The sequence below is a fragment of the Hyposmocoma kahamanoa genome, unplaced genomic scaffold, assembly GCF_003589595.1.
Source record: "Hyposmocoma kahamanoa isolate Upper Pololo Valley unplaced genomic scaffold, ASM358959v1 180, whole genome shotgun sequence".
Taxonomy (NCBI): Eukaryota; Metazoa; Arthropoda; class Insecta; order Lepidoptera; family Cosmopterigidae; genus Hyposmocoma; species Hyposmocoma kahamanoa.
Window position 1 is genome coordinate 1,915,154 of NW_020653711.1, and position 17,389 is coordinate 1,932,542.

A 17,389-nucleotide genomic window follows, 5' to 3' on the forward strand; every position below is an offset into this window, starting at 1 on the left:
AACACACGTATTTTAAAGAAAATATCATATCGCTATCGGATTAAGATCAAGAATTTCTGCTTTTATTGGCGTTACGGAGGGAACGCAAAAGAAATTAGGTGCATGATATCAATGCGAGATGCTAAATTCATATTGAAACTTAATTAAACACACTCGAGAGGTGTAAAAAAGTACAACGAGCAATCCCGGTGAAGCCCCCCACCGCTGCCATTCTGTGTGGACGGTTTCATAGAGCTTAATGGAATACGGCTTTGCATCCGCACCTGTCTCACGGGCAATCCAGGCCCCGGCCCGCACCTGCTGGTCATAGCGTTCGGCCCCGGACCGCCCCGCCACACGGTTTCAATGTGGCAGGGTGCATAAGAACTCACACAATACAAAAATTCCCAGGCCCGGAATGCTCCCGCTACCGTGTCTGTGTGGCCGGAGCGTTATATCAGAAGTTTTTTATAAGGTTCAAATTACATTGCCACAGAGCGAATGGTTGCGATTGTTTGAAACCATAGGTTTATGTCAATTGTGTAAGGTACAAACTAGATACGAGTCAAAATACAAGTTGCGCGTCTAGCGTCTCGGGAATACCTGCAGCTACCATATCGTATCTAATTTGTACGTTACGCAATAAAGTTCATTATGCTATGTAGCGTTGGGTCATGGAAAAATTTCCGTTTAGAAAAATCATGTTTTCTGAATGTTTTTCCAACATTTTTCCACACTTGATAGTTGGCAACTGTCAAAAGTTGAAGCTACTGAACGTAACGATGGAGCCATTGTAAAGAGTTTTTTCCTTTTATGATGCTTGTTTTCTTCGCTGTTGTCCAATCATTTTAAATCTCATTTTTCTCTAACTTGGTTTTCGCTAGAACTATTTTAAAATTCAGGCTAAATAAAACTTCAAAAGATATATCAAAACTTAAAACATAATAATTATGAGCTTTTGAATTGTATTTTACCCGAAAATATTCCACTATTTGAAATTTTTTGGAAAATTACCCAACAGTAATGCTACGTACAATACAAAACTTCGCTTCCGTACCGTGGCAATGTGAATTGAGCCTAATAGAGCCAAGTTCAAGAAACAAAAGGTTTAATGTTTTCATTTTTTAAATTTGCTTTGAAAAACAGTTTCAAAAGGTACAACAACAATACTTATCACTTGATGTATATAATACATTTATAACAGGCAAGATTTATTTCTTGAATCTATTTCTTTTAAATAAAATCAATGATTTTTGAGCCACACCTAAAAAGTTAATATCACAAGACATCTTTAGTACTTCATTTATTACCTCAATACACAATTATTTTCAAGAATTCGCACCCTCGGTTTAATAAGGTCACATCTGCAAAATGAGAGCTTTTCAGGAGAGAGGTTTAAAATTAGTAGATTACTTTTTTATGCTTAAATGGATTTGTTTTATGTATTTTATATTATTTTTAAAATTTGACACGTGGCTTTATTATACCAAGGGCTATTCTAAACATTTAAGTCGAAAACCTAACGTTTAGCCTTTTATGGAATATATTTGAAGTATGATTTTGGTACATGTTACGAACGATTTTTTTCCCTCTTTACACAATGGTATTTTTTTGGTCTGTAGCTCCTGATCTCATATAGGATGGAAATTGGCACGCTACTGTCTCACGGTATTCTAAGTATTTATTAACATTCTGAGTAAAAGCTGACAAGTTACTTTTTGATTCTGACGTGATGGCGCTAGTAGAAGAAGGTCTTTAAAATTTTGAAACATGAAGAATTTGGCCTATCGATATCATAAGGCACTTCGTACAGCTGTCACATTATTGAAAGTTACTGCATCTCTATGAGATTGGTGACAATTCTACCATCTCTTCTTTGTCTTTCGGTAAAGGAAAACATAGTGATGAAACCGGCACGTCCAAGAAAGTTCATAACCCACGGAAAACGTGTGATGTTCCCAACTCGCATTGGGTCAGCGTGGCAAACTATGGCCTAAATCCTCGCCTAAGAGGAGACCCGTACCCAGCAGTGAGACGTACAAATGGTTTCATGATGATGATAATATGTTTTTCATTAAAAATACGAGTATAATTTTCTCAAGTTAATTTAAATTGTCATTGAAAAAGGACTGTCCAAAATAACTCGGTTAAAAGACATACAACAGTCAGGGTAAATTTGAACGGCCCCCTAAGCAGATTTTTCTCAAACAGTTTTTTTTTCTAATTCGTCTTTTTAGTTAAATTATTCTAAATTTCGGCATAAAAGGGCACTCGTTAATCAATAAAACCTATTCAGACCAATACATTTTTATTTTAATATCTGTACAAACCTGAGTAAACTACCCAAAAATTACCCAACTTCACTGTACAATGCGTGTCAAGTTATATTAGCATTGTATATGAACACCATTAAAATTTTTAAACGAACAGATTTACGTATTTAAATTTATTATCACTATAAGCTTCAACCCGTTTTCTATACTTTAAAAAGGAGGTGCTGAAGACAAGTTACAGGCCCACAAACTTACATTTACAATCAACTCATATTTGTTTAACATTGCGCAGTTTTGTAATTTGTATTTTCGGGTTTAATTAAATTGGTTTAATTATATGGCTGTTTGGTCATATTCATTGACTAAGACAATAGGAACCATCGATATGCTTATATTAAAACCGTTGATCCGTTTTAATGACCGTCATTCGATGTGCTTACCGTCTTTCCATTTCTTTTTTGATCTTTCAAATGCTTCTATAATGCACGACCTGCAGAATGAACATATTTAGTTAGTATCGTCCAGAGAAATACTGCCACCTTACATATTTGTGTCGCCAAGCAGTAATGTTAGCATTACTGCGATTCGGTTTGGAAGGGTAAGGCTGCTGGTGAAATTACAGGTACATGGAACTTGTTCACTTAAGTCTCAGGATGACGGGCGCAGTGGCAGTGCCTTAAAGTTCTGTGTGGCACTGCAACTGTTATGGAAAAGCGTGTCGCTTACCACCAGGCGCACGACTTATTCGTCTCGTCACTTGGTATTGTAAACAATAACCTAACCTCCGGTTAAAAAAACTGACATCTGATTGACTGAATGACTGAAATCCTCTAGTTTGCCACCCTTAGAGGTGGAATATTTTCTTGAAATTTAAATGGGACCACATCTGAGGTACCTTCTTTCCAACAGAAAAAGAATCATCAAAATTGGTTCACACATGGCAGAGTTATTGCGTAACATACCTACAAAAAAAGAAACAGACGAATTGAGAACCTCCTCCTTTTTTTGAAGTCTGTTAAATATTTAAACAAATTTTTATTGTTTTTTTTTGTCCTTGCAAAATATTATTGTTCAGCCTTTATTAAAATTGCCAGACAAAGCGAGGCAATGAAAAGTTCCAAAAGGATGATAGACGACGAAGGGCCACGAATGTTGGGACGAACAAGTTGTGCGCCTGGTGGTAAGCGACACGCCTGTCTGTAGTAGTTGCAACACCACTCAGAACTTTAAATAGCTAAGATCTGAGGGGCACTGTCACTGCGTTCGTCATCCTGAGACGTAAGTTAACAAGTCTCATGTGCCTGTAATTTCACCAGGAACGCAGTAATGCTCATATTACTGCTTGGCAGCAGAAATAGTTATGGTGGCAGAACTTGCCTGGACGAACTCTTTCACAAGGGGGCTCTAATGCTACTAAAGTGTTTTGATTTGTTGATACTTTCTTACCTAAATAGTGATTGGTGTAATATGTAAGCTGACACGTGTCCGGCATCCACGTAGCGCACCTCTGCACCGGGCCAGATTTCTTCTAGGGTACCTACGTCGTCACGAGGAACATAGGCGTCATGCTTTGCACATACCGCTGTAAAATTGAATCACTTACTTAAGTACCTTAAGAGCCTTGAACACAGCCATAAAGTTGCCTGCTTATCGGTATTCTACAAGATAGGAGTGTGCCATGGAATTGCATGATTGTATTACGTTTTCCCATTTTCATCATACCCCTATGATGAAAATGGGACTAGCCTGGGGTTACATTTTATATGGCGAACGGCTATGGAGTGGATTTCCCTGCCTGCAGACCTATTGCCTGAACGCTATAACTGCCGTTTCAAGGCGAGAGTGAATCTGAAATTCCATCGTCGACGTTATCGTCACTTTCCAGCGGTGAGAGGGAGGTCAAATGCGCACTTTTATAAAGGGATGGGCCCTCACGTGTTCTCTGGGCTGCGGAAAGGGACCAATCAATCATGGTAAGATTTTATTTGGTCATTTGGTCTATTAAAATCGATAACAGCAGGTTATAACTGAGGGTTTTACCAAAGTTTAAACAACAATAGATGCTGTACAAATACAGATTATTATTATTACGCTTTATTATAATTATTGTGTTGCTTTGCTATGTATATTACTAATATCATTAACAACAACTTTTGTTCCATATTACATATTGATACAAAGATGCAACGCACAGAAAAATTACGATTGGTCTCGAACCAGTGTCTGTTTGTCAAACCGGGGTAACCGCTCTTATCAACTGAGGTACAGATAGAGTCAACAATCTTACGCATTTTTCTGTGTGTATTGCAGATCTGTATTGGGTTTAAACGGCTTTTTTATACTGGTAGCTTAGCTTATGGTTTTGGAAAAAATCAAATTATGCAAATTTCGACAAATCGATAAGTTAAATTGTGAGTTACTAATTTTACAGAAATGAATTTTTAACTGACTTCAAAAAAGGAGGTTCTCAATTTGACTGTATTTTTTTGTGTGTGTTACGCGATTGCTCAGGTATTTGTGAGCCGATTTCGATTATTCTTTTTTGTTCGAAAAGGGGGTACCTCATTAGTGGTCTCATAAAGTAAATATTTTACTTTCAAGTGTAGGAAATTAGAGAATGTATCCGGTTTATTGGATTTCACCCACTTTCCGTAAACCTATTTCAATAAAACTTCGCAAATATATGTAATTCAGATAATTTTTGAGATCGATTTGGTTTTCATAAAAAAGTTATAATTACTAAAATCTAACCTAAACATAACAAAAAAAAAACGCTTACCAATAATTAAAGAAGTATCATACGGTATAGAGAAGTTGCTCAAATGTGTGCATTCATCCATTATGCCTCTCATGAACTGCAGCGTTTCTCTGTCCCGCCAATGTATTTTGCTTATGTCTATCTTCTTCCCACTGCTTCGCAGAAACGGTATATTCACCCAGAAGTCTGGCCTTAGATCTGTCATGTTCCATCTCCATTCTTTTTTTGTTGTTGCCACTGCGGTTGTATTTGAAAGTCCGTAGATCTAACACGACCAGTGCGCAGGCCAAGGTAACAAAAAACAAAATCAGCCGCACGCACGTCGCCGTGCGTAATTTATACTATGTATTTTGAGCATCCGATTCCCACAAAACATATATATATATATATATTATTATTATTAAATGCCGTGAGACGTCTGCGTGTCTATTTTTTTAAATTCAGAGCGCCTGAAGTTTTTTGAAGGCAAGTAATTGTTATTTTTAATTCCAGATACAAAACTGTCTTTATAAATTTTGTGTAATTTTTATTCAATCAATCTTGAAATTCAATAACTTTTAAAGATAGTTTGCTATAAAAAATCAGGTATTTTAATTATAATATATTAAACAAAAAAAAAAATTATTATTTTAATTACAATATTTAAACTACTTTCTCTCCGTGTCATATAGACGTGCGACAGCTTGTATACAATAAACTCAACAAGGGCCCGTCTACAGCTAAACGTCTGCCGGCCGTGCGAGACAAAACTTTCAAATGGTTTGTTGGACAAATATGAACTATATTTGTACCACGTATGTAGTCATTACACAGAGACAAAAAACTGGTGAAATTACAGGCACATCAGACTTGTCAACTTATGTCTCAAAGTGACGGGCGCAGTGACAGAGCCCCTCAAATCTTTGCGATTTAAAACTTGGAGAGGCACTGCAACCGTTATGGACAGGCGTGTAGCTTACCATCGAGCGCACAACTTGTTTGTCCCATCATCATTTGGTAGGCATTATTAAAAAAAAAACACATTTTCAGTACACCGTTAATTACACAGCGAATGTTGACTGCTCTGAACAATGGAAAACTTCTATTATGTCATACTGTAATATATCAACTATATTAACGGATGACTCACGTACTTAAGTCGCATTTTTGCTCGGCAATTTTTCGTCGAGTCACCGCCGCGGAAATGTGATCACCAGTGGTTGAGTCAAGCCACTACTCGCGGCCACTAAATGCGACCAGCAGTGGCTTAGTAAAGCCATTGCTCGCGGCCACTAAATGCGACCACTAGTGGCTGAGTCAAGTCATTACTCGCGGCCAGTAAATGCGTCCACTAGTGGCTGAGTCAAGCCACTACTTGCGGTCAGTAAATGCGACCACTAGTGGCTGAGTCAAGCCACTAAATGCGATCACTAGTGGCTGACTCAAACCACTAGTCGCGGACAGTAAATGCGACCACTAATGGCTGAGTCAAGCTACTACTTGCGGCCACTAAATGCGACCAGTAGTGGCTGAGTAAAGCCACTGCTCGCGGCCACTAAATGCGAACACTAGTGGCTGAGTCAAGCCATTAGTCGCGGCCACTAAATGCGACCACTAGTGGCTGAGTCAAGCCACTAAATGCGATCACCAGTGGCTGAGTCAAGCCACTACTCGCGGCCACTAAATGCGACCAGCAGTGGCTGAGTCAAGCCACTAAATGCGATCACCAGTGGCTGAGTCAAGCCACTACTCGCGGCCAGTAAATGCGACCACTAGTGGCTGAGTCAAGCCATTAAATGCGATCACCAGTGGCTGAGTCAAGCCACTACTCGCGGCCAGTAAATGCGACCACTAGTGGCTGAGTCAAACCACCAGACGCGGCCACCAGTCGCAACCACTAGTGGCTGCACACGGCCATTATAAAAAAAGACATACGTGCGTCACTCAGCCGGTCAACGTTTAGCATTAAGAAATAACTATGATTATAGTTGACTCACCTTGATCATCTGGAGGTTTTATTACTAAAATGTTATCTTTCTGTACAACTTTAGGTGGAGGAGGCGATTTGTCTTCTGTGATAATGGTTTCTGGCTTGGGTTCTTTCGGGTGCGAGATTTCACTTGGTGTGTCTAATTGAGTATTTTGATTGTGTTGATCTCTGTCTCTTTTGATGTCGGCTAAAAGAAGTTGTACTATTGGTTAGAAAACACTCAAACAAATATTCTTTTTACCGAGTTTTTAGGTTTTCGTGATTGTTATACATAGGAAATGAAACTATTTTTTTTAATTTTCTGGTTATCGAAATAATTTTTTTATTACAAGAAACGATAGTAATATAAAGTTTCTATCCCTGCAATATGGTCGCTTCTTTTCTTCTTTTCTTTTTTGGAGAACTAAATTAATAACTCCAAATCGTCATCGTTCAGAAATTAATTGCTAGATGTCAGCGAATTGATTGAAATTTCAATATAATGTCAAAACGTTGTAACTTGCAATGTGACGAACTTTCGACGATAGGCCAACAGGGTTTAAATTATATTAACAATCCAGAATTTGTTATTTCTTGCGATACGGGCACCAGCTAGTCTATCTATAAGTTCTTACGTTTTTATAACCGCTACACCACGAGTAGGTTACGCCGATTGAGAAATCCTTTCGCCACGACGGCAAGCATAATAATGTACGCCACCAATACGATAAGAAGAAGAATTGAAAATGTCAATTCACTTACCAACTTTGCATTTAAGAAGAACTTCTTTTAACTGCAATTTGGTTAATTTGTTAATTTCATCTATATCATACGGCTCCAGTACAAATTTCTCGTTCGATGTCAATTTATCATACAACGATTTACTAATTTTGTTCTCCTCTAACAATAGCTTCAGTTCTTCGTCCAAATGTTCTATATGCGCGAAGGATTCTGTTTGTACAGCTTTATGAGTTTGCAACTCTTGTACTTGTTTGCTTACGTCTATAATTTCGTTTTTACTATCTGTGACTTCTATTTCTTTACTAGTGACTGTATCTTTGGCAGGTTTGTTCAATTCGTTGTTTGGACTGTTCATATTTGTTTCTTTCTTAATTGTAACTGGACTAGCAACTGTGTGTAGTTGGTTTAATATTTTTTCTGAGTACGTGCGTGCGAATTTCCGGCCTGCTAGGAATGCCTCGTCAACTATGGTGACCATTTTTGATAGTTTCTCTCTATATATGCCGTCTGAGAGATACTGGTCTTCTAAGAGATCCCAGTTAATCGATTGGGACATAACTCCCTAAAAAAATATTAAATAAAATAAGTAAAAATAAGTAACAGGTAATTTAGTAGCAGTAGAGCTACTTGTGAAAGAGTTCGTCCAGGGAAGTCCTACCACCTTGCCTATTTCTGCCGGTGAGGTGACGGTGAAATTACAGCATCGAGTATACTGGCTGTACATTTGAAAGTGGGACATACTTATAGAGTGCGTTATATTCCTGATTCTGAACCCAAAGAAATAATAAACTAATGAACTTAAACTTTACAAAAAATATTTTTTTAATTTTTTTTGTCGACTCTTACTTGAGAACAACATTAGTTATCGAAATCTATGCACATCACTATTGCTGCTCCGAAGCAGCGGCTTGTGGCGGCACGGCGGCGAAAAACAAAGCACAGGTCGGGGTGTGGGCGCGGGCGCATACGCGAAATTGCTCAGTGCACGATCTAACGAAGACACGTAAATTATTTCTACTTCCGGTCGCCCGATCGCCGCAAAATGGATATGTATTCTAACGTCGAATTGACTGAGATGGTGCGACTTTACGCAATAAGTGGTGATAGTGTGAGGCAAGCTATTGAAATATTCCCAAATCGGAGTATACGCGGAGGATGTGAACAGTGTCGAAATGTTGCGTGAGAGGATTATCTCAGCATTTTATACTGTGAGACGAAATGTGTTTGTGTTGCACAATTTAAAACAAAATTTACTATGCCGTGCTAGACTATGCATTGTAGAAAACGGTGGGCATTTTGAACACTTGCTCCGTACCACGTAAGTGTAAATAAACTATAAATAACTAAAAAATCAATCATTGTAAATAATTTGATTTCATATTTGTAACTAAGCAAAAAACCTCAATTCTTATTAAATGATAACTAGTTACTAAATCATAAACTTATCTTTTTTAGTACGTAAAACATTTCGATGATAGTTCAAGTAAAAAATAATTAACATAAGCTAAAACGTAAATGTGAAATCATTGTTATTGTTTCTGTCTCACTCGGATCTCGCTTGGTAGTATTCCCATTGCACTCGAAATCAAGCGTAAAGGAAAACTGTTTATTCCTATGTACACTTCAAAACACATTTGTTGATTTATTTTTTGTTCTATCCAATATCCTAATTTTATTTTAGTCTATGTTAAGTTGTAACATGATTTACTATGACATTTATGAATGATGTATGAATATGAATGTCTCACTTTCAAATATACAGCCTGTATAACCAAAAATAGAGACGAAATGTAATTTAATTTGTTTGAAAACTATTCTGCCAAATCACCACGGTGGCAACTGCGTTTCAATTGGCCAGCCCGAATTCGAAACAATTGACGGGTGTCGTAAATTGTTTCACTTCAAAAATCACCAGTTTAACTTGAGCTTTGCTATAATGGACGAAGATTGAAAAAATACATATTTAGTACTTAATTACCGATGAAATGTTATAGATATTATCTTTATTACAATAAATACAGAATATTTTTGGAAAACACGGAGACGTACACACAGGTCAGTTGTTGGCGCTGTAATTTGTGATTTCAGCGCAAACGAGTTGATATTTAAAAGTGCTATAAGGCTCATTTGCCTGATGAGTTGCCAGGGATGGATGGCCCTTATTTCGTCTCTGCTTCTGGTGGTCTATACTCGATGACATGAATGGCAGGCAAATGGGACTGGTCAACTTATGTCCAAGGGTGACGGGCGCAGTAGCAGTGCCCCTCAGATCTTTGCGATTTAAAGCTCTGAGTGGCACTGCAACTGTTATGGACAGCCGTGTAGCTTACCTTTAGGCGCACGACGAGATCGCCTCGTCACATGATATTATAAAAAAAAGTACACGTAAATAATAAGTAAAAGCATAGTATAAAGATATTAAGTGGGAGCTGGAATTTGCATTATGTACTGGGATTTGTGTGTTGACGGGAGAATTTCTGGTTGTATTTGTAATAACAGTAATAAATGTGTTTACTTACTAAGTAACAGGGAGTAGGTAATTAAACTTGTTAAAATAAATTAAAAAGTAGGACTAGACCATTTATATTAAGTAACCAGTATACAGTATACAAGTATCTTCCGTATTTGTAATTTTGTTTTTGCGATTTTTATGCGAACGGCACAACATTACACATGGAATTCTGAACTCTCGCTAGTATCATTACATAATAAGACAGTAGTGTGACTGCATATAAACGTAGCAGTCGGCTTGTATGTGTGCGCGCCTGTCCCTCGTCTTGTAATGACCAGTGATCGAAATTGAGGGATTTAATAATTTGCAGCGCATTTGTCGATAAATACATCAGCGAATAACACGATGTATAGACGCGACAACAGCGTTCGGATCATCGAGTATATACCCAGAAATAGAGACGAAATGAGGGTCATCCATCCCTGGTAACTCATCAGGCAAGTGGGCCTAATATCACTTTTAAATATCATCTCTCGTTTGCGCTGTAATCACAAATTAGACAGCTGAAATAGTACAACGCCAACAACTGACCTGTGTGTACTTCTCCGTATATTCCAAAAACGTTCTGTATTTATTGTAATAAAGATAATATTTCTAACAATGGGAGGCTGTTCCATTCGGTGTTGTGGGAAAAACAGCAAAACTAATTACAAAACAAATGGAATCACATTTTATCGGTATTAATTACCGATGGAATGTGGTTTCAATTTTCGTCCATTGTAGCAAAGCACAAGTTAAACTGGTCGATTTGAAGTGAATCAATTGACGACACCCCGGGCTGGCTAATCTGAGCGCAGTTGTCACCGTAATGATTTGGCAGAACAAATTAAATGACAGTTCGTCTTTATTTCTGGTTATATACTCGATGGTTCGGATATATTCGTGGATTCTGAGTTTTCCCGATGTGTAATATATACGACCTGATACTGTACGACTCTCCGTAAACTGACGTTCTGCATTAGAAAATTTATAAACGCACGGTTGTAAAAATAATAACAATTTGAACACAGGCAAGTAACACAAACATCAGAAAATACACTAAATTGTCTACCTCGGTGGCACAGCCTTTAACGTCTCGGGTTCGGTTTTCGATAGGACCAATTTAGGGAGACCAACTTTCGTAAGTTATATTTATTTTATTGAATATCATGATGTTTTTATTACCATGACATTAATATACATATTTCTGAAGATAGAACAATAGAAAGAAAATTTTCTTCGATCTGACTAGCTTCGAACCAGCGTCTGTTGCCACACCGGGGCTACCGCTCTTACCAACTGAGCTCCAAACCGAGTCAGCAGATCTTACGAATTTCCCTTTTGGCTTGTTGCTTTCTAAATTATTTCTGGTCTGGGTGTTATGACCAGTGCTTCGGTTCATTTTGTTGTAGTCGTAGTACCGGGAATTGCCTAGTTTGAGACCATGTCATTCGTGTGGTTGTTACTTTTTTGGGATGTCACATACAACAAATTTTAACGACTTACTCTAAATTAAGTTGAAACATAGAAAGTATTTTCTAATTTTAAGTAGTTAGAAAAAAAAATCGAACATTTCGAGAAAAAAAAGGTACAAAAAGTAAAAATAGGACTTGCGGTTACCTGCAAGAATACAGCGGAAGCAGTCGACCAAGACAGGCAAGGGACCAGAACAAGCGGCTTCGGCCAGTTTGTGGCTGCGAGTGACGCCATCTGTAGCATGTAAGTAAATTATAAAATTCTTTATTCTCTCCACAATTTGTAACAGTCACATATTAATCAGCAGCCGAAACAAAAGTAATACGTACTGGCTGTTTTTTTTAAATTTATATTTATTTTTCTCTTATTGAAAATGAAACGGTTTTTTCCGGATCTAAGTTACGAATATTTTTTTTATTATTATTTTAAAGTAAAAAAACCCTATTCTGAACTATATTTACAGAGGTCATAATTTAAATACCTTCTTTTTAATTTACTAAAGAACAATCCCTGAAAGCCGTGGTAGCCTGTTGTTTGACCTAACGGCTATCAAGCAGAGGGTCGTGGGTTCGAGCAAGGGCTTGGACCTCGTAACCTTTTTGCAATTTATATGCGAAATTTAATTTGAAAGTTACCATGAGCTTTTCAGAAAACATTGTGAGGAAACCTGCGCACATTTCCAAATGCGCACTGGACACGCGTGGGAACTACAGCCCATACTCTCCCATTGCGACTGTTCTGTACCCAGTTATGTACTTATATATAGTTCATATTCGGACTGTTAATACAATAGTGTATTAACTCAAAAGTGGACTTTCTCAGAATCAATGAAAAACTAATTCCATAGACACAAATAATTTCCCAAATATATTTAAAAATAAAATGTAAACAATAATGTCATACTTTTGAATATGGATTATTTTGGGCAGGCTAGCTCACATACAGTGTCTCATTTTCAGTTAAGTAGATATCTTTTGATTGTTTCTTACAATATTCTAACGACGGTTTTTTTGACGTGTAGAGAATAAAATTTTACGTTCAATAATGATATAATAGTAAATTTCACATATTTTGAGTTACAACGCTATTGCAATAGCAGTGCTATATAGGGTAACTAATATGACTTATAACCAAAAATCAGTCGACAAGTGAATGAAGTACACACATGTCCACCCATGGAGAGGCCGGTGACGCCTAATGGGCCGAGGCCGTTGCGTTCGCACCAGTGGAACAGCACAAGCGACTCCAGGATCAAGCACCCGCCCATCACGAATATGTCCGACACGTTGTGGAGAGAAGAACGACTGCAATATTGTATCCGCGTGACAAGTTTGTATTAACTAGACATCCCAAAATCAATGAATTTTTCTTGGTCAGACAATGAACAGCAATTATCTGGTCTTATTGTATGGTTATATTAGAAATTTCCCACAACTATGAGTATTATAGCAGCAAAATTTACTATGAGACATTACTCAGAACACACAGATCACCAAATTGTTTTCAGTCTGTTTTATTAATTATTGTTATGTATTCATATTATCTATAATATATGATATAATATATGTTTATATTAGTATTTATTATGTAGTGCTTTTTACGATATTGACCCACTGTCTTGAAGAAGCGACTTTGCCTCCCTATATCTGTCCAACACTCGCCGCCGGCAGGGAGTCTATCCTCACACTCTGGAACCGAGTCGATCTCGTACTGTACGGATTCAGAGGAGCTTTCTCCCATGTACAATTTATTAGGTTGTGGAATGAACTCCCTGTCGGGGTTTTCCCGCAGGAATAAAGCATGGAGTCCTTCAAAAGGGGTTTCAGAAGGCTTTCCATCAGGCGGGCAGTGTGCTTGTTTGCTGCCTACATAATGTAAAAAAGTGCATTAAAGAAGATATTTTTTAGTTGCACCCCTTTCACATGTACGTCTCTAGTTTCAACAATTTTTCATAAATCATTATTTTTAACCAAATGTGTCGTGTTAGTGTCGTCTGAAATAAATTGCTACATAGCAATAAGGCCTGTTACGTCAAATTACTGTTGTGTGTTGCCACTGTAATTTTATGTGCAATAAGGAATATTTCATTCATTAATTTTGTAACAAAAAAGTTAGGTAACTATATCAAGGTGATACCGAAAATTTTGTAACAATGGTACTCTTAATATCTTAATTAGCCTGCAATAGTGTTAGCAGAGGGATTTCTGGGCATAGGTGTCTCACCCGAACTTCAAAATCTCTCTCTCTACCCACAGCAATTTTTATCAAAATTATAAAACAAAACTCAGAAAAAATTCCTTCCATTCGGATTCGAACCGACGTCTTCTAGCATACCGTGCCAGACGCTATACCAACTAAGCCACAGAACCAACCAGTGGACCTCACGAATTTTTCTATGTGCTTGAGTCGTATCTTTGTATTTGGTTTTTTGACTTTTTTTCTGAGTGTTTGATCTTTGTATTAATAATTCTAACAAACTAGTGGAGTAATTTCACATAAAAATAATTGAATATCAATTCAATAAAAACATTATATTAAACAATATTTAAATATGAAATTTCACGTTTAGTGACGTACTAATTTCTTTTTCTTACTTAGTACTATTTGAATTATGAATCTAGTACCAACACCTGATCTGTAGGTTTCCGTAGTCCGTAGAAGGGGTTCTCCAGGATGATGCCGCCGATTCGCGCTTCCTTCAGCAGCGGCTTCACCATAAGATTCCGCCGTCGCCAAAAGAACTGCAAAAGTCAAGAATTGATAATTCAAATTCAAAATTGGAAATTTAACTGTTGTAACATTGAATATTCTTATGTTCTACTACCATGATATTTATTTTGTATGGTATTCGATAGCCGGGTTCACGATTCTTTGCGTTTTTCGCTTGGTTGCGTTTTCTGGGTACATGACGTAGAAATCTGACTTCCGCGCAAAGGCGTTCACGAGTCTTCCGCTATGCGTTGCGGAGACTTGCGCGCATGCGCGGCGGCTTGCCTTTGTTTGGGTTGTCGACACTCTTGAACCGGCTGCTGCTGTGTGATTGGCCAGTGGTGCTGTCCTCCGCAAACGTTCCTTGTTGCTTGCGTGGAAATATCAAGCTTGCTAGATATCAAACTCACGCAACACAAAGAAATCCAATGCAAAGCAAGAGGCCAGCGCTAGCGAGCGACTCGTGATCAGTCCTACCTGCGCGTACGCGATACGCGATAGATGTTGTTAGTCAGTGCTGGAAAATGGTGTTAAACATCTTCATCTACGAAAATAATCATATTATTTTGTTCATGCAGTCCACAAAGATTTCGTACTTATATTGATTTTAACTAAGGGCAAACAACTATGCAATTTAGACTTGACGTCATGTCAATGCCAAATAGTTTTATACCTAATGACGTCAAGTTTGAATTGAAATAGTAATTTATATACTATAGGTAGAAAAAACTGGAGTTTTGCCAAATCCTTCTTGCGTCATTGGTGACAGAAAGAAATCACGTTTCATTTTATTTATCATCATTTGACGCAATGAAATTGCTCCAGTACACAAGTTTAACATTGTAATGAATCATGTATCTTGTTACGTGTGCTCTTATCAGATTGTTTGTTTTGGAGAAAGGAGTGTAATATAGATTCTTACCATAATATATTCGAGTATTTATAACACAATGCCTTTATTTAATTCAGTAGTTATTTATTTTGATTAAGAAATAATGGATTTTTATTTAAACATTAATTAAAACAAGTTTGATCCATTTGGATTAACCTTGTTTGGATAAGCCTTTTATTAACATTGCCTGTTGATTGTTAGAAAAACAGAGCCCACATCGACCTAAAGGCTAGGGTGTAAGCAAGTGTTAACATTAAATGATGATGCCTTAATAGTAAAGTATGTTTACGTACTCTCTTTAAAGAGTAGAAAACCTTCAAGGACCTCTATGCATATTTAACCCATGAGTTTGTTTTGCATGGTAACAAAAATACATTAATTGCGATTTGATTAACTAGATATTGAAAAAACTTTGATTACCACAATTTTGAATTTGGTTACCGACAGAATAAATACAATTATTTTCATACAGAACTCACATGAAAAATGCACACGAAGACGTGGAAAAGCAGAAACATATATGCACAAATACATATTATACAAAAATAAATAATATATTTACTGTTAGATGATAACTTACATGATCTCCTGTGCCAGCTAAATGCAAGCACATGGGTTTGCAGTTCTCAGGCCAGTGTAAAGGCATCAGAGTTTGGAAGTGCGCCTTCTGCGCAATTTCCGGAACAATACCAGGGAGATATCGCTCCAGAGGTGTTGTGAAGTATCCTTCTAGGAGCTTGCAGTCTGACAGGTTTTGTTCCTGAACATATTTTTCAGTTGGATATACATAGATATAAAAGTGTTTTTTTTGTACCAGATAATCATATTTATCTGCTCTGAAACCAAAGAGCTCTCTGTTCTAGACTTTCGGAGTAATGTGATCACTCCAAGAGCATTCAAACCAGAGACAACTCCCTCACTGGAGATCGTAGGTAAGACCTCCTCATCTAGCAGGAACTGTTCTAATCAATGAGCCACTCATGTTATCAATTGTTTAAACGAGTTTTTCCCATATGTACCATTTACAGTTTATTTTCCTTCTTTTAAGGTACTTCTGAGACATTTTGGTTTCTGCAATTTTTTAACAAAATGTTTTGAAGGTGTACTGAAAAGAAACTACAAGGAAAATTTTCAATTACCAATAGGAATAACGTTTTTAAACAATTATACTACAATTTAGGGTACATTTTTTAATTTTTGCAATATGTGACTTATAAGTAAAGACAATTTTCTATTAATAATTTTAGTCTATTTCTCTGTGATGCTGTATTTTTATACAGCATATCAATAAGTATACTACTTTTCTATTAACGTCAGAAGAATTTAGTCGATGCATAGTGTTCACTTTGTTGCATCTGGAATTTATATCTCAAACTGTGAAATGTTTCAAACTGACCTAAACATCTCACACATATTATTATTACAAAATCTGTTACACATTCCAAGAGCGTTAATAGGTCATGGCTAAAATCAACTTTTGCATCATCAATCTTCTGGAATAAGGTTCCAGAAAATTCTTTTGACTGAAACTTACTTTTGTGATAGTGACCGGGTAGTCTCTTTCAATAAGTTTGTAGCATTCATCGCGGTTCGATACCACCTTACGGAACTCAAATAACCTGAAAGCAACAATATTGTGGTTACATAAACAACTCTGCAGGACTAAATGCTACATAACCTAAACAAAGAATTTTAAAATTCTTTAAAGAAGTAAACAGCTTTTATAAGAAGGACGTTAGGTATAGGGTTTATAAACTTAGTTACCTTTTCAAATTTTCCGGTTTACCCCATCCTTTAGTAAAAAACTTGGTCAAAAGAATACTCCGGTACACAGCGTCGAGTCGACTGGCGGACATTTTCGTAAAATGGGCGGATTTAGCAATTCAATATATTTTCTCTAAAATAATTTTGCTTCTAGAGCAGTGCTCATGACTTGTTAATACATTTTGTCGAAAAATTGTCAACAAATATTTTTTTAGCGCGGTCAGCTGTTTGGCAGTAGCAACACGTCAATTTTGGGTTGCAACTTTATAAATTTTGCCAAGATCTTTGTAAAAGTATTTCACTTATTAAATATGAAATTTGATATTGCACATACCAGTTAAAAATATCTAAATCACGG

The 17,389-nt window shown here is 37.0% G+C and overlaps 1 protein-coding gene across 2 annotated transcripts; it reads right to left on the minus strand.

Annotated features, from left to right (window-relative positions):
• Positions 1 to 1,364: 1,364 nt before the first annotated feature.
• LOC113226001 (protein ABHD18) lies at positions 1,365 to 17,138 on the minus strand. 2 transcript variants are annotated; one of them, XM_026458501.1, is made up of 11 exons: positions 17,032 to 17,138; positions 16,802 to 16,886; positions 15,848 to 16,027; positions 14,295 to 14,407; positions 12,832 to 12,970; positions 11,811 to 11,900; positions 7,721 to 8,261; positions 6,987 to 7,166; positions 5,032 to 5,247; positions 3,699 to 3,834; positions 1,365 to 2,742 (listed from the first exon to the last, which is right to left on the minus strand). In XM_026458501.1, exons 1-11 carry the CDS (start codon positions 17,121 to 17,123, stop codon positions 2,676 to 2,678), a joined length of 1,839 nt encoding a protein of 612 aa, XP_026314286.1. In that variant the 5' UTR covers positions 17,124 to 17,138; the 3' UTR covers positions 1,365 to 2,675. The 2 variants fall into 2 exon arrangements, 1 of the variants encoding a protein (XP_026314286.1); XR_003310058.1 differs by lacking the exon at positions 1,365 to 2,742 and having other exon boundaries at positions 3,706 to 3,834; positions 5,032 to 5,275.
• Positions 17,139 to 17,389: the final 251 nt, after the last annotated feature.